The sequence below is a fragment of the Calidris pugnax genome, unplaced genomic scaffold (genome assembly GCF_001431845.1).
Source record: "Calidris pugnax isolate Ruff unplaced genomic scaffold, ASM143184v1 scaffold9, whole genome shotgun sequence".
In the NCBI taxonomy this organism is placed as follows: Eukaryota; Metazoa; Chordata; class Aves; order Charadriiformes; family Scolopacidae; genus Calidris; species Calidris pugnax.
Window position 1 is genome coordinate 2,883,251 of NW_015090778.1, and position 21,391 is coordinate 2,904,641.

Here is a 21,391-nt window from a genome sequence, read left to right on the forward strand (position 1 = left end):
CACTTAAACTATTTTTTTTTCATGCCAAAAAGTGACAAGTATCAAATTAGCAGAAAGAAACCAGGAATAACTTTTAAGTGATCCATCAAGCATATGGCTTATACTTGTGGTATTTTCTCTTCTCTCAGAGATACACATTTACTCTGGAAACAGAAGGGGAAACGAACTTGTGAATTCCAAGAAAGACCTTCAAGACACACCCTCAGCATAATCAACAGTTCCCAAAAGCATATTTAGTAATTGGGAAAACACTGTGGAAAGGGAGGGAATGACCTGTTGACAGCTAAGGGCTGTGTGGAGGTAGCTTAGCCTGAATTCCCGCAGGCTCCTCAGGATTTTTTCCTGGAAAAGAATTTTTCCAAAAACTACCATCCATTCAGCCATCATCCATCATCCCCTCCTCTCCAGTCCTTTCACTTAGAAATATGTGTGCATAGTTTTAGCTGGTTGCAATAATAGCTTATGGTGCATCTATTTTATTTCCAACATATAAACACAAAAAACTGAGGAAAGAAGTTTGCAGGATGAAGCGATCCGTATGCAAGAATTCAGAATAATTGCCTTTTTCTTTTGGTACACGTGCTTAGTTTTAATGGAACTTGAGAAATGCAGTCACAGCTTTGTCATGTTTCAGACACACCTGTGGATACAACACAAGAAGCAGCAACCTTTGGGAGCCTTTGATCACACACAGCAGGCAAAAGGAACAGTTAACTATCAGCTTCTTCGGATTTTAGATGTGTGCAAATAGAAAAAATTCATTGGCTTGTTTTTTGCAGGAGAAAATGGAATACTTGTTTGCGTTTATTATTTATAAATGTAATTTAGATCTTAATTCATTATTTCATCAATGGACTAGAGAGGTGCTGAAATCAAAACCAGCATTTGGAAACTAAAGGATCTTGCAGTTTGAGATTCTCTCTAAAGGAACAGAAGGAATTGCATAGATATATTTTTTTTCCAGTTTCACAGCATATCTGTTTCCAAGCTCAAAGTAATTTACATTCTCTTTATATGCCAAAAGCATAAACCAAAACATCTTGAAAATCTCTGACACTAACACCTCTCACATGCTATATTAAATTCAGAAGACAGTGGGCTAGAACCTCAGCTGAATTGGCACACTTCCTTTCAACTCAGAATGAAAAAGCCCAGTGTATGAGTTTGTGCAAAAATTTTTCAAAATTACAGTGATTTTTCTTACAGCATTTAAAAAAGTAATCTAAGAGCTACTTTAATTTTTCAAGGTTATCTTGAAAGGTTATCCTAGTAAAAGGGCAGCGTTTGAGAAGTGGCAGCTCTGACTAAGGATGTGCTATTAAATAAGACTGAAATGGAAAATGGCAAGAAACAGTACAAACCGGAGCTGCAAGTATTTCTGCTTTCTACTTTACTAGCTATGTTATTCATGTTAAGAAACTGTGGCCTTCTTGGTCTCTTTAAGTAACAGTGATGCTCCTCTGTATTGCATTATATTAACCAAGAGTCTTATATTCTGAAGATATTTAAAAATATCCTTTTGTCTTGTTCAACTGATTTAGTTCTGGTGTTTTTCATGATCGATATGAAAACAACATGATCATTACACTCTAGGTGTACTCAACCTTTCCAGTTTCAGAAGTTCATGTTCAGTCAGCTCACCCTTCAAGGAAGGAAGCCAATGGGTCAGTTTTGCAGTGTGGAGAGTGTCGCATTTAAAATTAGGATATCTGATATGGGCCATAATAAATGCAGGTGCAATTTAAATAACATCAGCGGAGCAATATCTAGAATCAATTGCATCCTGTATGTTTGTCCTTCCTCTTCTCAGTATATTAGAGATCAAATTGAGAAGCACAGGTTATACTTAGTTACTACTGCCTGAGGAAAAATAGCATTGTTCAGGTCTTCGTATAGAAATACAGAACAGAATCAGTTATTTTACTCTGTCAGTTGAGATTCTCCTTATTATGTCAAACTACTGCATTTTCACTGTTTGTAAACACAACACACATTTGTTTCCCAAAGGAATTACAATTGTTGAGTTCAGATTTGATTCTGATCAAATTCTACAACCTCTATTTTGCTTTAGTGTTTTATTCAAAATATATATTTAGAGATACGATCAAAGTGACTATTGTTTTTGTTTTAATGTCATGACTCTTAAATATATATATACATTCTATTTTTTATTAATTGAAAAACTGTTAGAGATCTGCATGTTACTTCTATCCTTCAAATACGCTGCCGTTTTGTATTTTTTTTTTTTTTAAAAAAAGTGCAAGCAGTATACATCCACAGAATTTCATCAAATCAAGAAAGCACAGTTTCTATGGCAACCTAATCTTGATCTATATGTGAGTCTTCATTATCTGGTTTCTACTGAGTCTATTATCATTACTGCTGTACAGCAAATGTTGTGATCACTCATTTTTGTTTGGTTTCAGCTGTTTGTTAAAGACAATGGAAGTTATATTTGACAGAAGCTACCAAAGAATCCATTGATCTCAGTTCTTTATTTAGTACTACAAAAATGTGCAGTATTCTTTTTTTTAAAGACTACTGAGTCTCACTATGTACTATTTTCTGTGTGACAGTTACTGAAGAAAAAAAGGGTGGCAGGGAATTAAATCTGCACTTACCAGCGGCAGACACATCAGTAGGACTGCTGTCTAGAGAAGTAATTGGAGACTGGTCTCCCATCTTGACTCCCGTTTCCATCTATGAAAGAAAATCAAAAGTGATGAAATACCATTTCTAAAGAAGATCACAAGCCAAACTAGAAATACACATTAATATAAAAGAGAGTGAGGAAGAAAGACCAGAGAGAGAAATAGAGCTGGATAGATCTAAACAACTCTGTGAGAAAATGGAAGGTGTGGGTGGTGGTGGTAAGGAATGCCATTCCAAAAACCTACCTCAGGGCCTTATCAAAACCCTAGTTGGGTTTTGAACACCGTCACAGATTGGGATAGTACAGTCTCTCTAGACAACCTGTGTCAATGTTGGTATCTCCAATAGGAAAGAAAAATGGGCCAGAATTCTAAGTACAAATGTAAGAACAATTGAGAATCACCTGCTTCGACTTTGTGTTTGAGATGGAACATTTCATTCTTCCTTGTTCAAAGACAATACTTTATTTAGTTTAGAAAATGTGATAAATTGAAAATGTTTTTTATAAATTGAAGTAACAGTAGTTTTAAAATTTACTTTCTTGTGGTCAACATTAGTTCTTTATACTAATGGTGGACTGTATGAATTAAAACAACAATTTCTGCTTAGCTGAAAGAGTGGGGGAAAAACCTCACATTCTTCTAGGACTCTGATTTCTAAGCAAAAATCTCATCGTAGAGTGTAATTTGTGAGATTGTACTGTACTCACATATGTATGATTAATCAGAGAGTACCTTCTCTCTGAAATATAGAGCTATGTTTATCTAATTCTATAACTTTACTCCCTAGAGAAACAGTATGGAGAACTTTCTATTTAAGAACATGGGTAATGCTTATTTTATTTGATTTGTTTTCTTACCACAAGTCAACTAATACTCTTATTCATCTCATCAGTGTCACTCATCTACCATTACACAACAAGTCTCCTGGAAAAGTCTTGGTATTCCAAAGAATTAATACTGTGCAGGAAAAAGAGCCAGTCATTTTCTTACTAGAATAGAAATCGAATTAAAATAACCTGGTAGTGCAACTGTTGCTCACTTTGCAGTGAGAGGAGCAATAAGTGTACTCACAGCATTTGGAGTGACTGTTGAAACGTTCCCATTAGGAGAAGGAAGAGCAGCCTCTTGCTCTCCATACGCTACAGCAGACGTTAACAGGCTGGAAGGACGTTGCAGATGCTCTGAATAACTGGGAATATTTTTTTGTCTAATAAAAGCTATCTCCCAAAAACCTTCAAACCTAAAATTAAAATTTAAAAAGTTACAAAATATCGTATGCCATACTGTTAATAAGATTATGCCTTATTCTTGCAAAAATTACATGTTCCCAAGCACTGTGTGTCATTTTATTTATTTATTTTTCTAAAAGGTTGCTCTTTTCCCCATCATTAAAAAAGGTAAATACTATGGGTTTGGGTTTTGTTTTTTCGTTTTGAAAGGAATGGAAGTACCAGAATTTTACATGTCTAAAAGGTGCATTTCACTATTTTGTTAATGAAAATAATGCAATTGAATGTTTCAAAGAAATTAATATGCCTTGCATTTCCTCTAAGTACCCATGACAAGACATTTCACATTAATCTGATCATAAATATCATATAATAAACCATTTTGGAGGTTCAGTGGTTTGACAGTAACAGATACCTTGTCTTTGTTCTGCTGATTATACTTTTTGCCTCTTCATAGGAGACACCAATCATGGACTCTTTGTTTATGGATACAAGTTGATCTCCAGGCTTCAATCGTCCATCCTAACATAAGAAATAAAAATCAAACCCACACATTTTATATTAGTTGCTAGCACTATAGAAAGAACTGTTCAATCACTGCACTTCAACACATTCCTTTGGATCTGCTAAGACAAGAAATACCAAGAATGGCTATACACGTTGCCTGACAATCTTCCAGAAATAAACAATGGATCAAATGATCATTTAATTACCATGACCAACAGTCATTTCAAAAGCTTCATCAGACCGAATGGATCTCAGATATTGTGTAAAGAAGAAATTTGGACCCAGATGCATATTTCTGTTAAAAAACCCCAGACAAATAAACCACAGATAGTAATTTTCTAGCAAGGAGTACCAACCCATCTGACTATGGGAAGCTTATTTACTAATTAATTCAGCTGTGAGATGGATTAATTTGTATTTCAAAACCAATGTTCTATACAGGGGACTCTTCAGGCACCTACTAGTCATATTAATCTTAATGAGAAAACCAAATTAGTCTATTAGGAATTCACCAGTCAAAACCACGATAGAAGTAATATCGTCAACTTTGTGCTTCTACTGAATTATTCAGTGCAAACTTTCTACCAACACAGCAACATATCACATTTCTGTCTCGGAGACTGTAAGACAAGACTTTACACATGCTGGGATAGATTCCATACTAAGATAAAGCTTTTTTTGCTCACATTTCACAAGAGGTCTCAATAATTTAACTGAAAATTCATATAATTCACCTACGGTTACAGAGTCAATTATGACATTTGTCTAATGTAATAAACATTAAATTACATGTGACATGTAATTAATCACAGAATCAATCTGTCCATGTGAAAGAAACTGTACAGAAGAAGATACATAGGAAATAAGTAAAATACCTTTTGAAGACCAGTATCCAGTATAATTTTACATATTTAATATCCATATACCATAATTTTAGCTGTGTTATTTCAAACCCATGATAGCACTTCGCTACATTTTTTTGTCTCTTCGTGTTTCAGTTTTGATTAAGGAAAAAAAGTCCTAGATCTCTTATTTTGCTTGCATCCAGCACATGACAAGATATCCATTTCAATGCTGCCCTCGTGCGGCGGAGATTTAAAATATGCCTGCTCCTTCGGTTTCTCCAACAGGACAACCAAGATTGGGAAATTACCTCTAAAATTGCTAATACTAGAACCTACTACAAATTAACGGCTCAATCTGTCTGTTGATTATGTATAAAAGGCTTTAAATTATATGTTTACAATGAGAAAAATGTTTTAGAAGCCACAAGAAAAATAGGAGAAAACAAAAGAAGAATGATTACCATTTATCTGCTCAAAGAAGTGCTGGAGAAACACTGCATTTTTTCCTTTCATTTTGGGATTAACCTTAATCTAAAAAAATTCGGTCACAAATAGTTATAGACTATTTTGGGGCAAAACTCACTGCTCTTGAAATTAACTCAACCCTCTTGCCTTGCAAGAGGCAAAACCTGGCTATATACACATCAAAATAACCGTAACAACTCAGGATGCAAATGGAGACAATTGGAGAAACAGTCTGTGTATTTGAATAAGACAGTTATGTTTTGTTGTGGTTTTTTTTTTTTTTTTAGACTGTCAAACCTTCCTGATTTATATATTGCATTTGCCATAAATGAAAACAGTAATCAGTACTGATTCATACATTTTATTAGCCTACACTGTCAGAATATTTTTTATTCTAATTTGCCTACACAATGCTTTCCAACTGCAAGGATCCATCTAAACTAAGTCCAAAGGAAAAATTATTTTTTTGAATGGCCAAGAAAAAAAAGAAAGAGATGCAATCTATAGCTCTCTTGCACCCGTGCTGATTTATCTTGCACCATGCAACCTCTTAGAGAAGTTGATTTCTTTCTTTCTTTGTCATATGTAAACTGGAGAATAAGATCCTTATTTACCTCAAATAAACTCATGAATAATTTTCATTACCGTGTAACCATGCTATAATTCTCTATAAAGAGAAAACACACAGAAACACAATCAAAATTTGTACTTAAAATATGACTGTATATATAAAGAACTGAAGTAGGTGGTAAACGAAGGGCAAAAATAGAGATGGACTGAAGGAGGATGGAGGGGAAAAAAGGTCTTTACCTTATGACAGTCACCACCAGGGATAACTTCTTGAATATACACCAAAGGCCCTTCATTTCTATTAATTCCTCCTACAATATTCAAACCTAGGCTTGTTCCTTTGCAAACAGAGATAATCTGAAATGCACTATCCCTAAAAAGAGAAAGGAAAAAAGAAAATTACTTCACAGAACTAAATACTCTAATAAAGACTAAAGTATCCTTTATCTTACCGATTTCACAAATACTAATTACAGCAACAAACAGAAATAGTGGACATTTAATCTCAACATTCAAACATTACACTGCCTACTTACTACAAACACAGCTACTTCAGTTGTTACCTCTGGCAGTTACAGAAAGAACCAATATATTATTTTACAAGAATGAGAACTGCTCTCTACTAGATCTATCCAAGGCTTATGAGAGTACCTAGGTACACATAAACCCAAGATATTAATTCATTAGGAGACACTAAGTACAAATTAAGACACTTGATTAATCTACTTCTACCATGTAAACAATAAGTGACAAAAATACCTTATTAAAAGTGAAAGTTTGCAATATCCATAATATAATAATTTACAGGATTTAAAAGAAAAGAAAAACTTGCACCTTTAGTGCTCAACCCAAAATTTTCCTGAGCAACCAAATGCGCTGTTGTCTACAGCTCACACAAGAGTTACAGTCAGTTTTGGAAATTACTTTGCAAGCTTTGGGGATGGTGGTGGGACACAATTATTTCTGCCAGTGGTCGTGAGATTGTCCTTTGGATGCAGCTGAGGACTCTGCGACCTTGAGGATGAGGCAGAAGAACCGCTGTCTATAGATTTTGCTTAAGAAAAGAGACAATGAAAAAAAGAAATAAAACATACATAGGGGAAAAAGCATAAAGTTTCAATTCATGTGAGGAGAGTTCAGTGGGACTATTTTCATATTAGAAAACAGACAAACTATAAGCAATCGAATAACCAAAAGAAGGCTTAAGTCTACACAGCTAAGATTTGTAAGCCACCCAGGGTTCCAGGAGCAATTCTTTAAAACATAGCAAGTGATGATTTTTTTTTTCAAACTGGGTGCAAAAAAAATTTCATCTGAATAATCAGTCATGCTATGTAAAGGCATCCTAATTAGGCAATAATTCCATAAGGATTAGAATTTATGGTATTCTAGCTCAAATTTTTATTAGTACTTTGCATTATTATGGTAAATTTAATCTACAAATACCAAACTCTTTTCACATTATACATGAATTAAAATCGTTGAGAGTAGGAGGTAGTACATTTATTTTAAGAATTGGGGAAACTGATACACAAACCTGTCAAGTTTCATGCTTAGACTACAAACTAAATGTTAAAGTCTAAGTAAACTGTGTTGTGCCTGACTTTCAGTCACTTCCTCCAACATACCCTCCCCCAAAATCAGAAAAGGTTTAAGTGCAACCTTCTACTCCACTGAAGAATGACTATTGTCCTCCAGGATTATACCAGGCTAGAAAGCAATCTCTCACCAGCTAACAGTTGTGTCGGGGAACTTCTTGCAGAGCTGGTGTCACTGTGAGAGCCGTACTTATCCATCAGGTCATGAAATTCTTTCCTGTGGCAATAAAAAGATCCTCTCCATCAGGATTCGGCAGTAGTTTAAATGCACCTTTGTCATCTATTTCTACAGGTGAAAATTGTAACTCAAGTAAATTACAGATAAGACAGTATTACTTAGGTCCAGAACAAGTTACTTACATCAAAAGGAATCAGTCAATATACTTATAGCATACTCCTATTGTTATTGTAGTTGAACTAAATAATACTTTTAGTTCAACTACACTAAACAAAACCCCAGAAGAGAGTGGCAAACAAAGCTGTGGCACCTCAAAGAAGAGGACAGAAGAAATATTTATCAATTATTCAAGAATGATTAAAACAGATGCAAATTCTTAACTTCTATTTAGCTTTCTCAGAAATTTGCAGCCTATGTGAGGTTTTTACATCATGTGAGGTAAATATCATTATATATTAAATACTGTACATGCTTGAGCTTTGCTTATCTTTTTCATTATAATATTTTTTTTTTAAAAGCCCCAACTGGTGAAATCAAGGGCAATTCTTGCTCACCCGCACTGCTAAAAATGAAAAATAAAAGCATAGTTCTTTGTAGAAACCAATCATATTGTGACAAGCTGGCAAAAAAGCAGCAAAGATGTAGATCCTGTATTACATACATTAAAGAGAAAACAAAAACTCTTGATTAATCTAATACTGAATGCAGCCTAATTTAAAAAAATGTTTATAATCTGAGCTATGATTACCCCAGTGATAACAGATTAAAAAAATACAAATAATCTAGTATGATGTAAGCCAGAAACATCAGCAAATTAATATTGCAGAATTAGAGAGAACATAAATTAACTGATTGCGGGGAACGCAATTGCCAGGTAACGCTAGTGACTGCAGAGGGCTGCTGAAAACTGCTGGATGCATTATTTTTTAAAAAATGTCAAAATTTATTGAACTAATGCCAGACCCAGGGAACACACATAAACACAGCTGAGTGCAAACCAAATAATCTTGTAGCACATGAATGTACAGTCACAAGAAATCACAGGTGTCTGAGTGAGGGACTCTGTGTGGTGCCAAATTCTGCACAGGCCTTTGGGGATATCAGCAGAGCAGTAAAAGGACTGATGGACTTTAATTATTCAAGGAGGTTAGAGGAACTAGGTCAGTATGCTTTAGATAAAAGCAGATTAAGAGTGGACCTCACATATAGCTAGGCAGTCAGAAAAAAGGAGAGATCAGAGGCTACAGGGGGATTTAAATGTCTGTCAAATAAAAAAAAAAAAAAAAGGAGCAGAAGAAGGAAGCTTAAATCGGAAAAAAGGCTAAAGAATTTAGAGAAAATTCCTTTACAGAGAGATTAATTTGTAAGTGGAACATCCCAGGAAAGGCAAGTAACAGCAGATACCCTTGCAATGATTATCAAATATAGTTACATAAAAGCCATTTCCTCCAGAGATTTAAGTCAAAAGGGGATACAGACCTGGATCCCAGGATTTCCGATGATTCTCTGCCAATACTGGTTTATATGCTTAACTTTAAACAGCAAGGTTAATGAAATATTTACCATAAAAGTCCTTATAACGGATGTTTTTGGACTACCTGCTGCAGCGAACAGTTTAACCTACTTATCCAAACTAATTCAAAGCTCATTAAAGATTGAAAAGCAAACTTCTGAGGGGAAACAGTAACTAAATCTGCCTTTTTTTCAGAAGGCAAGACCAGTTTAAATCATACAGTTCTGTGGTACTGTTGATCTAACATAATCCTCATTTTTTATTAGTTTAAAATGTGAGAAGCATTAAGGAAATTATCACAGCAAAGAGGTTTTAGTCATATTAGCTGGTAACATAACATTTCAGTCCTCTTCATTAAGCTGAAATTGGCCTGAGCTTGCTACTTCAATTTAGGCAAACAGTCTCAGAATGAATTTGGGATAAAATACTACACAGAAAAATGTAACATGTGGTGCAATTTTGTGATTAAAACTAATCTGAAAGAAAAATAGATGCAACCCTGCTCAGCGAACCTTAGCTAGAGTGTTGGCTTTTCATTACTTGTGAGGTTAAAACTATGTCTTATTTTTCTCTTACTTTGCTTCTTCATCTCTGGCAACGAGCAGAGACATGTGATTAGATGCTGATGCTGTTCGCAAGATGTCAACAGCCCTAGAAGGGAAAAACAGCCAAATAAATATACCAGGGTGGTGTCAAGAAGTACACGGTGAGTAATGCTAAAAGAGCAGGAAAATGAACAAGTTCTTAATGTACTTAAAAATTCTGATGGCCAGATACAGAGAAAAAGTTTGCCAGCAGCACAACCCAAATTAAGCACTGGAGAAAAAGGCAGACTGTGGTGAGTCTGTCCAGTGACAGGAATAAACTGGGATTGTCCTCTCTTTCCCTTCCCTTTTCTTTGACTAACAGCCTACAAACTGCCGCTCAGAAATGCTTCACTGCTCAGGATTTCCCTCAGCAAAATATACTGCAATTTTTCTTTGCATTTTAAATCTACACCTCCAAAACTAAGCTGCATTGATTTCTGGTGATCCAGGTACAGAAACCATCCAACATATTCTACAGATGGTTCTAAATAATTTCTTCTTCGTTGTCCCATTGCAATGACACCTGTTGGCTGCCTCATTCACCTTCACCAGTATTGAATCAACAGATAGATACAAAAATATTTTAACAGTTTAATATGTTTATTGCTATTTTCACATACATACTATAATCTACATGATTAATAAACTAACTTATTCTGTCATTAAAAAAGCATATAAAGTCCTGTCATTTTTCCACGATGGTTTTGCTGAATTACATTTTTGGGATAAATTAATTGCCAGCTGAACTCCAAGGACCAGAGTGGCGTTGTGCTCTTTTAATCAGTTGTCGATAATGTGCAAAAAATCCCCATAAAATATTCCAAACTCTAACAAGCATTTAGTAATCAGTACAAACATACCTTTCATTGGTTACCCCAATTAAGTTTTCTCCATTGACATCCAAAATTAGGTCACCAGTGAGCAAACGGCCTGGTAATAAAATGAACCGTAATGTATGAATCAACAGGAAAGTGGTGAACATTTTATATCACAGTCAAAAAAAAAGGGCTTTTTCTTTCAATTTTATGTGACCTAATGCAATAAACAACATTATGACTTTTCACAGATTAGGTTCTGATTCTAAGTAAGCTAGGCTATTGTCGTAAGACTAACAGCTATCAATTAGTCTTATTAACCATTATTTAGCTACTTGTATTATTTACACATAGCACAAGTATTCGTGGGACTGGCATTTACATTTCACAGTTGTGGAATTAACTTCCAGCTTAATTTTGCTCTTAACATACATGGAAGTTATGACATATAAATACATTAATATTTTATATATTAACAAAGACATCGAAAAGATTTTTTAGAACAATTCTACTTTTAACCTTTTGCAAATATCAAGTTTAGGAACTATCACTTCTAAAGTAGATTTTAATTTTAAATTATCATTCTGCACAAGACCAGATGGAATCTCAAAAAATCCCATATACAAACCTAGGACAGAAGTATATTCTGTAACCTTATTATTGCATTCTACCTAGTATAATTTGTTCTTTCCACACTGACCCTCTAAATCACCACTTAATAAAAAAATAAATCTAAAAAAATTATCAGAAGTCATTAAAGATACTGGTTCTGTAAATGAAACAACACTCATCCCTTAGGAATCTGAACACTTGGGTAGCAGTGCTGAAAGATTGCCACTTGCTGTCACACCAGCCTTATCTAGATGTGAACACCTTTTGAAGAACTGGGAGCATTAAAAACTTTTCCCATGAAGGGGCCAAGCTTCATTTCTCTATCTTAAGGTAAGCCACAGCATCATGGATCCTGACTAAACCATGCTATTTTAAATATACTTATCTACCAAGTAAAGCAGAGAAGACTTCTTTGACAGCTTTTTCTATGCAGCATGTTTGTAAGAAAAAATTTTAAATTACGTACTATCTACAGCAGCAACCCCTCCAGGTAGAATTCTCTTTATGAAAATCCCATAATCTTCTGCTGTTTGTGCCCGATAACCTCCAATAATTTTGACTCCTGCAGAACAAACAAACAAGCAAGAAATTGGTTATTCCACCTATTGTGCTAAATGTATTTCCAGTCAAATCCACAGAAGTCAGATAAATTACACTTCTACTGATGACACGTGTGAACTGGAAAAGCTCACCAGGTGCTTTTAGATTTGGTTTACTCCAAATCAACAGAATGTGCAATCTAATTACCTAATCCATTTTGACAATCAGAAAAAGAAAGGCGATGAACAGCTCGATTGATTCCATGAGGGCCCATAATAGTCCTAAGGAATAAAATAAAAGTCATTAAATCCCTAATTTTAGAAATATATGTAGAGCTATGTTAATATAGAAGAAGTTACAGTGACCATGTTTTGTAACTCTAATACAAACCAAACCCAGTTTTCTACAACTGACAACTTTATATTGTTTGATAACCTCTGTGCCATCCCTTCCCCCCAGTGAAAAATCCCAGCCTAAGACAAGATAACCAGGATGGCACTTGAAATTGTCTAAAGACAGGTGAGTTTTTTGGAGACAGTTGATAATCCTAAAGAATACAAAGTAAATTAGAGTTTTGAAACCTAAATTTGTAGTTCCATTGGAAACATGGCCAGAATACTCCTCTGAAATGCAAAGTGTTAAGAATTCCCATAAATCCAAGGATAATTTACCATTTTTAAATTTTGACAAATTATTATTAAAAAATCTAAGTTGTATCATAGCTCCTTCATCCTCTCCCTGTACCATTTTTGGAGAAGACTCATTGGATCTCTTCTAGAAAAAAAAAAGAAGCACCACTTGGGTTCTTCTTCTATGACCTACATATGGTTCTATATTTGACAGTGAGTTGCATTTTCTAGAGCATGATGTTAAAGTGAAATGGAACAACTAGAATTCATTAGCAGGGGGGAAAAGAAGATCAAAGTGGAGGACACAGTGACCCAAATCCTACCATGCAACCAAATCCGGGACACAGCATGAACTCCATGCTTGAAACTGGGTATTTCTGCAAAATCTGGCATACATGTCATTAAAAGGTGTTGTGCCAGAGGGAAGAGAGAAATCCAGAAGGTCCAAATGTTCCTGAATTCTAGCACCAGGTAGGAGATCCAGCTTCTAAAGAACATCTCTAGTTCTTTTGGTTTTGTATAAGAAAACTGGATGAGTTTTAAATCAAGGGATAAGCACTTGCTCGGAAAAGCAACAATTTATTCCACAACCACAAATTCCCAAGTATTTGCAAAATTAGCCTTTGCTTTAGAAAGGCTGTCCATACGAACAGACCAGGTAGTTCATCTTTAGAAACAAACCGGAACCTTACGCTTCAACCATTGTACAATTTTCACTTTAGTATTCCTCACAGTACCTGTTTCAGAGGATAAGAAGAAATGATGAAACCGAGTTAGAGTATTTGGTCACTGAGATGACTGCACATGACCTTGCTGTTACGTGACAGAGCACAAGGCACACTTTGTAAGGCTAAGAGTGAACCCAACTGCTTTTACTTAGTCACAGTCTGAAAGGAAGAATAAATCCTTAAGTCTGCTATTTCTCTAACAAAACTTTTTTGATAAATTGCTTCTATATTATGACAGCAGAGTATTCTGCATTACTGCCTGGTACTGTCATTTCAATTATCCCATGAATTTATAATGTTTTGAACCTGAAAGACAACATACTAGTCATGTTCTTTACAGGTCTGTCCTGCTTTTGTATCCATCTTTGAAAACTTAGAGAAGGAACGCTGATCTTTAAAACAAGCCATTACTCTACTTTTGTTCTTGCTTGCCTTTTGCTGCTACAGTTCTGTTTCTTGCTCTGCCATGCTCTCAGCAGTTTTCACATAGCAGTTGGTTTTTTTTAAATATAAAAGCAAGAGCAAATGTTGTTTCAACCTCGCACAGGAATTTACTTTCTTGAAGTCTTAAAAGATCAAATCTCAGATTTTAAGTCTAAAGTTCAGAGTTCACCAGAAATGGTAGAATCTATTTATATACTAACATATAAAATGATCATGAAGTATTATGAAATCTAGTCCCAGAACACTCAATAGAAAAGGATCTACACTTCTAGAAGTAAGTAGCAATACTTTCAAAAGAGTAACTAACATAAAATGTATTCTGACAAAGAGGATAAAGAGAAAAGACAAACTAATAATTCACAGTGGAGAGGAATTGGGTATCTCTGAAACACTGAAGTTATCATGCTGTTGCCACCTACCATTAGAAAGGGCTGACACCTTGAAGAGACACCTTTACAAGGCATTGTGTTCAAGCTCTAAACACGAAGTCCCTCCAATACATGAGGTTTAAAATTATCACATAAAAAGACAAGGATCTTCAAATGCCCTGAATTTGTTCAGAATAGCACATCTTGCTGACTTTTCATGTTAGTTTTTCTCCCATTTAACTTAGAGATGGATCTTCAAGTCAAGCTACTTGTCATAGTTTTAATAAAATACAGGGCTTTAACAATTTCACTACAAAAAGACTTGGATTTAGCACCTGTCCAACATCTATTTCATGTCATCGTTATTTAATATTTATGAAATATTAGAATACTTCCCAAAAAACATTAGAAATATGTTCAACAGTATAAACAAGGAAATAGGCTTTTAAACCGATTGGCAGTAGTAACAGAAACCACCAATATTTGTTGTAGAAAAAGATGCAAATTGAATAATCAGATGTTGCTGCTCATTCTTACAGAAGTCATGTAAAAATACTTGTAAGCAAGCTTTTTAGCACACAGAGAAGAAAAGATGCAAGGCAAGAGACAAAATAAACCAGAAAGACTACAAAATCACACTATGTTACACTAAAAAAAATATTAAACTCAGCACTTCAGCTGAAGTCCTGAAAGGTGAATAGACTGTGTGTAATTCTGTGTAGGTGTTCTAGTAAAGGCAATTAAAATGAAATCTTTAATACTTTTTTCTATTACTTTTTACTGGCATACACACGTAAGTTCAACAGCTTTATATCTTCTTGAGGCTTATCAGAACATACGGCTCTGGATATTCTTCTGATAAAGATATTCCTGATAAATTATTAGTCATTTATGTCTACAAACAAAATGTCTATCCGGATTTATCAATGGAAGAATAATACCCTTCCCTCACAAAACAGATATTACTTAACAAACAAAAATCTAAATTATAAACTCTGGCTGCTTACGAAAAGAAGCTGAAAACGTCTACAGCTTTTAAATTATCTTTACTGTACTTTTCCCAATTACCGACTAGAAAACGCCTTCAGAACCCAGTGTTTAAGCATACCAGTATAAGAGAGAAAGGCCATCGAAACGCTCTGGTTCGTCTTCATCTCCTGGTGAGAGCAGGGACATTCTTCAGCAGAGCAGCAAAGACAAATGACAAAGCAACCAAAATACACCAGAGGTTTCCAATTCTGACGGGTAAAGGTTACAGACAGGACAATTTCTGCTACTAACTAAAAAAAAAAACCTGAACAGACAGAGCTCCAGACGAGTGTCTCTGCCTACTTAATCTTCTCTGAAACCCTCTGCGTCACATGGACTAATTCACCTACCGAGGTAATGTTTACTTTTCCACTGTTTGAAATGGCAATTTATAGCAATTTTAAAGACTGATAAATGCAAAGGAGAGAAAATTTACTTGCATATCCTACAACTGCGACTACGCAATCTTTATCTAGCAGCCAAAGGCAAATGAAAAAATTAAAATAGAATAAACTTATTTTTGCATGTTCTTCCAGTAATTTATTTACATGCTCCCTCGAAACAAGGTCAAAAGCAATAACTCATGACCTTTCTAAAGCAATCTCTGCAGCAGACTGGATTATGTACATCCACACACAAAAGGGAAAGCCAACAAAGCAGACAGACTGAAAGCATTAATGAAACAAATGCCATTATGCTATTACTTTGCATCCTCAATCATGGTACTGACTTGTGTCATGCATTAACTTGGTTTTTAGTCTTCCAGTATACAACAGTCAAAAAGTTAGCACAGAATTTGGGTTACATATTTTCTCTAGAAATGGAAGCGGATTTATCAGGTATTTTGTGAAAGTAAATAAAAATGGTGAATTTATATCATTACACTGCAAATAACGTAGTTGAAAAAGTAAAACATATACCACTGTTCCCAGAGGAAAGGCTCTCTTCTGATACGAGGCTTGGTCTTGCAGAGATCTGCACATTTTCAGAAGTTTGGAGCTTCTGACACCAGTTTGGTTAACTACTGTTTTCTTCCAGACTTGCATCAGAAGATGCATTTTTATTACTTCCCCTCCTTTCTAAAAGATCTTAAAAAGATTATAGTTTAAAATGAAAACTAAATATTCTGTGTTCCCTGATGGCTTTGTTTAAGTAGAAAGGTGAATCCTCTCTAAAGCAGGGAGTAACCCTGTGATGAGACAGCATCTGTCAGCGTCTGGAGCTGCGCAGGAGGACAGCTCGGCTGGGTGAGGAATGCATATGCTTATCTCATGCACCTTTTTTTTTTTTAAAGTTGTAGTGACTGTAGTTTCATTAGCACGTAATTGTTCGGGGGAGAGGATCTTTTCGCTTACGGGCAAGGTGCTGTATAATGTTCACATCTACAGGGGTCAGCCCTTAGAGCCTGTGATCCACGGGCACAGGAGGGGCAGACTTTAAGGAGCTGATCAGCGATGGAAGTGGGAACATAAAGCAACCTTCCCAATTCCTAAAATGGGAAGAGCTCCACTGGTATCACTTGGATTGGTCACATCCGTTCAGGGATGAAAATGTGGTCCTTCATAGTCTTTTCTCAGTTTAACTCTGCTGGTGTTACTGGCATTACAGCCCCATGAAATAAAAGCCATTTATATTTCAAACATCGTTTCGCTTCGATTTGCTTCAAGCAAGTTTACAGAAGATAAAATACAAACAGCTTTTCTTCAACAAAATTGTCACTGTTTTTAACACCGGTGGAATTCAATTTGTGGCATCAGTATCAGGAACATTTGTCAAAACACATCACTGAGAGCAATATGGCTTGTTTCCAGTGTCATGTTTTCTGCAGCAGAAACACACACACCCCACGCACCCCCAATTAAAAGTATGACTCAAGGCTATGCATTTCCATTATTGAAAAATGAAATAATTTTTTTTATTAAGCCAAGCAAGAAAAACTTCCCAACAATTTGAGCAGACACAAAGTAGTACCAAGTTTCTTATTGCTCCCACCTCTTTTATTAAGAGCTATTATCAGTAATAATTCACTTGTTCAGACAAGGGCTCCTTCATCCCTTCTTCAAACCATGCATTGTTCAGCTTCCTGAACTCATTCCCATGGCTTCCATTCCTCTTTACCTTGAAATCTTGCTGCTACTCTGCTTCTAATGTTTCTAAAGGACTCATACAGAAAAATGGTATTACTGCTTCTTTTGCAAGTTCTCTGCCTCTTGAGAACATACTCAGGGGAGCACAAAGTACTTTTTACTTCCAGAAAGATTTAGGAATACTGTACCAAGGTAAAAGCCCATCAAACCTAATATCAGTAAGGCTAAATTTTCAGGAGACATCATCTGTTATTTCACGCAGCAAACAAACTAAGGTTCTTTTTCAAATGGCTAGTAAACTATTCTATTCTGGCAACGTTATTAATTATGACCTCTCCCAAAGGAAGTTTTGTAATACTTTACCAACTGAGATAGATTACAAGATAATTTAGCAGATGACAAAAAGATTTGCAGAATCTTTAGAAGCAAGATTCACAAGATCTTTTTGCTACAAACAAAGAAAGGTCTTTCACAAAAATCCTGTACGAGTCGGTTATGCAACTGTAGACTTTCAGGTTCACTAACCCTAAAATGTAAAAATTCATTATGATATTAAAGACTACAGCCAAGAGAAAGCTGCATCATGTAGCATGAACAAACACTGAATTCTCTTCTATCCAAAACCACTAATTATTCAAAATACATTTTGCTGATTAGGTCATAAAGATTAAAAGAAAACACATGTCATTATATGACAATTGTTAAGCATGAAAAAAAAAAGCTTGAGCAACGTTGTAATTTTGGAGAAGCATGAATGGTTTGAGGCTAACCCCCTGTGTAGAGAAGAAAGGTATTATTTAAAGTTTAGGTAAACCTCAATTAACACATAACAAGTACATTCTTGAAGCATTGTGCATTGATACTGTCTCCCAGAAAAAAAAAAAAAAGAGAAAGAAAAAACTAGTAAGTACAGAAAATTATAGTCTTCCATCATGATGTAGCTGAAATGCAGTTATATGCACCTTTCATGTTCATCTCTTATGTGAAAAATTGCCTTTGGAATACAGTCATCTAGTAACTACTCATATAATACCTTCCACACAAATCTAGCAAACCATAGCTGTTTCAAAGATGTATCTTTGTATTACACACTCTGCATATCCATTGGACAAGCAGAGTGTTTGCTTCTTCAGAATCAAGTTAATTTTTTTAATGTTTTATGGATTTTAAAACAAAAATCAAGTTATTTATGAAGTGGCATAATTCAAAATCTATGCTAAATTGTTTGACAATACTTTTGAATACTATTTGGTGGATTCTATTGCAAAAGCACAGCAAACATGATAGTCCAGCAAGAGCTGTCTGTGCCTGTTTTTAATTATGGTTTTGATGGCAGCACTGGCCTGGTTACTCAGCAGTTTGGAAAGGGTCTGGAGTTACAATTTTCAATCACAACTGAATCCAAGTTTGCCATTTAGAACTTGATCCAACTTTTAAGTGGGTAACATTACAGTTTACAGGAATATAATTATTATATATTGCATGGCACTGGTAGAAAATAATATGGTTCCAAAGCACTACATAGAAAACATTAAAGGCATACAGACATACCTGTCTGAAGAAGTAATGCATCATAATACATAAATCCTGTACAGTGTCTTATGTACCATAGTTAGCCAATATGTACAAGGAAATAATTTGCTATATACCTTACATTTTTACAGCTGCAGAAGCACTAAGGAATTCCTACGTGGGGTTTTATCTCTACAGAACCAGTCAAAACCAAGTGCTGATTAACTTAATGACAAGATTAAGAGCTATTTCTTCCCTTTACGTGTAAATTCACTGGTGCTGGTATTAGCTTTGGTAAGAAGCTGCTTCAGACTGTTTCAATATCAAAGTTATTTTTCATTAAGATTTCATCAAAAAAAGCTCCTACTAATGAAACTGCAAGAATTTTCATACTACAATCCAGCAATTCTTGTATTCCTGTGTTGGGGGAAAAAAGTACTTACTTTTTATCTGGTTTTGTTAGAAGGTCTGTACTGGACATCTTCTTAGGTGCACTATTATAACAAAAGTTCAAAATGAAGAATTTTGACACATGAAGCACTGGTTCGTAACCAAGATAGTAATTGCTGTAAAAAAGGAGAAAGCCCTTTTTGAAATTTACAGGGCTACGTTTATTTTCAGTCACTGATAACAATTTTTACTTATTACTGACTGGCTGAAATCAAGTGGGAAAAGAGACTTTTCATGATAAAACAAATACAATTCATTGCTGAAAACAGTAAGCAGTTAACACTCAGACTTTGCTGTATATTGTACCAAAACATCTGACATCCTAATTTCCTCATGATTTATGAGGTAGGACCCCCTGTGACTAAAATCTTCTAAAAAATGAAGTGAGGTTACTATTCCAGGATAAAGTAATATAACTGCTAAAGACAAAAACAATCTCATTTTTGTTTCTGCAAAGGTTACTCGGGGAGGAAATGTTGCTTTGAACATGATAAGGTGTTTTGAGTGTCTTGTTTTCTCACGTTTTTTAACTTACTGTTTAGTGTTCAGTGCCTACGGAAATCTTACCTGAAGTATGTAATACACTGGCCAAAATACAGACAAAATGTGGTAATGTACCACTAATACAGCAAAAAAACCCAGTCATTCACACTGTATTTTTTATTAGCGCATATAGCAGGTCAACAACGAATACAGTCCTAAATGTAGTGAGCTATAACCATTTAAAAAATTACCACAAAAGCAGAACTGTCTGTTTGTATCAGCAGCAAACCCTCCTGACCTCACAAGCCACACAACTAAACCCTCACACGGCCGCGAACCCAGAGAAGATGTTACTCCTAAGACATGGTACAAGGGGAAGGAACTCTCTGAACAACGCACAGGCAAAGGTGGCCACAGGTGCTAGTGGTACCAGTGACACCACACACCTGGGCTAAAATGAAATAGGGTCCCCAGGTGCGGGGGCAGCTTCCACTAAATCACACTGACCTATTCTTACAGGTGTATTTCTGTATTTCTGCACCAAAAAAAAAAAAAAAAAAGTTAAATTTACTTTAGAATACCACAGATTTTCCTGTGGTGAACGTTTTCAGGTCTCTTGCTAAAGGATCAAAAATAAGGCCATCTAAACACATGGAAAATATCACAATATTGCTTCACTCTGGGCTTTATCGTTCTCTTACTCAACGTACCGGGAGCTGCCCGAGTCCCGGTGTGATTCCCGTTCCTGGAGCCAGCAGGAGAGCACAGCAGCGCTCTGAAGGAATACACCCAAGCCCCGCTTCAGCAAAGTTTGTCACGGCGCGTGGGGCCGGTCCTGAGGAGAAAGATGGCACCTGTGGGTTCGCCTGACCCTGCCTGTCCTCAAGTTACCGCTCTTTACGCAGGGGATGCTCGGTCACCCCGCAGCACGCCAGTATTTCTGCCTAAACAAAACCAAAGCAGTGCACAAAAAGAGGAAACTAAACGTGAAACAAAGCACCACCAGAAAAAGCAGTGATCGGTATCCACAGCGGGCAGGAGAGGGAGCGCTGCGGGCAGACAAAGGGATAGAGTCTCCTCCTCTCCGTTGAACACCCTCGCACCGGTGTCCGGCCACACCGCCAGGAGACGAGGGACGCGGGCACAAAGGCCGCTTTCCCGGCGCCCTCACGGCCCCAAAGGCACCAGCCAGGAAGGTGCTGGCGCCCACCCCCGTCCCGCTCCTCCCCGGCATTAGCGCCGCTGAGGTACTTAGCGGGGATAATCGCCGCCTCCCGCCGCGCTTAACCCACTCCTGGCGGACTTTTCGGCGGCCGCCCAGCGCCGGCCCGCCCCGGAGAGGTGCCCGGGAGAGCCCGGGGCTGCGACAGTTACCTCGATACGCACACTGCCGCCCGAGGGAGGGAGAGAGAGACAACCGGCGGGGCCTGGCGGGCACCCCCCGCGCCTCAGCGCCGCTCTGAGGGCTGGGCGACCCCTCAGCGGCAGCGCTCCCCTCCCCTCAGCGGCGCGGCGCGGCCCGCCCCGCTCCCCAACCCCACCGCCTCC

At 36.5% G+C, this 21,391-nt stretch overlaps 1 protein-coding gene across 6 annotated transcripts in view; it reads right to left on the reverse strand.

Moving 5' to 3' along the window:
* Positions 1–21,391, reverse strand: part of STXBP4 (syntaxin binding protein 4) — a 75,189-nt gene that overhangs the window by 52,621 nt on the left and 1,177 nt on the right. Inside the window, exons 2-14 of one of the 6 annotated variants that reach the window (XM_014952126.1) lie at positions 20,554–20,678; positions 19,354–19,476; positions 15,391–15,459; positions 12,321–12,394; positions 12,040–12,135; positions 11,007–11,076; positions 10,136–10,210; positions 8,000–8,085; positions 7,195–7,324; positions 6,511–6,643; positions 4,299–4,405; positions 3,726–3,894; positions 2,622–2,700 (exon numbers count right to left, since the gene is read on the reverse strand). In XM_014952126.1, coding sequence (XP_014807612.1) covers positions 2,622–2,700; positions 3,726–3,894; positions 4,299–4,405; positions 6,511–6,643; positions 7,195–7,324; positions 8,000–8,085; positions 10,136–10,210; positions 11,007–11,076; positions 12,040–12,135; positions 12,321–12,394; positions 15,391–15,459; positions 19,354–19,391 — 1,126 coding nt within the window. In that variant the 5' untranslated portion in view covers positions 19,392–19,476; positions 20,554–20,678. Of the gene's footprint in view, positions 1–2,621; positions 2,701–3,725; positions 3,895–4,298; positions 4,406–6,510; positions 6,644–7,194; positions 7,325–7,999; positions 8,086–10,135; positions 10,211–11,006; positions 11,077–12,039; positions 12,136–12,320; positions 12,395–15,390; positions 15,460–19,353; positions 19,477–20,553; positions 20,951–21,217; positions 21,339–21,391 lie in introns of those variants that run through there. The other 5 variants (XM_014952144.1, XM_014952118.1, XM_014952134.1 and 2 more) reach the window with 5 other exon arrangements.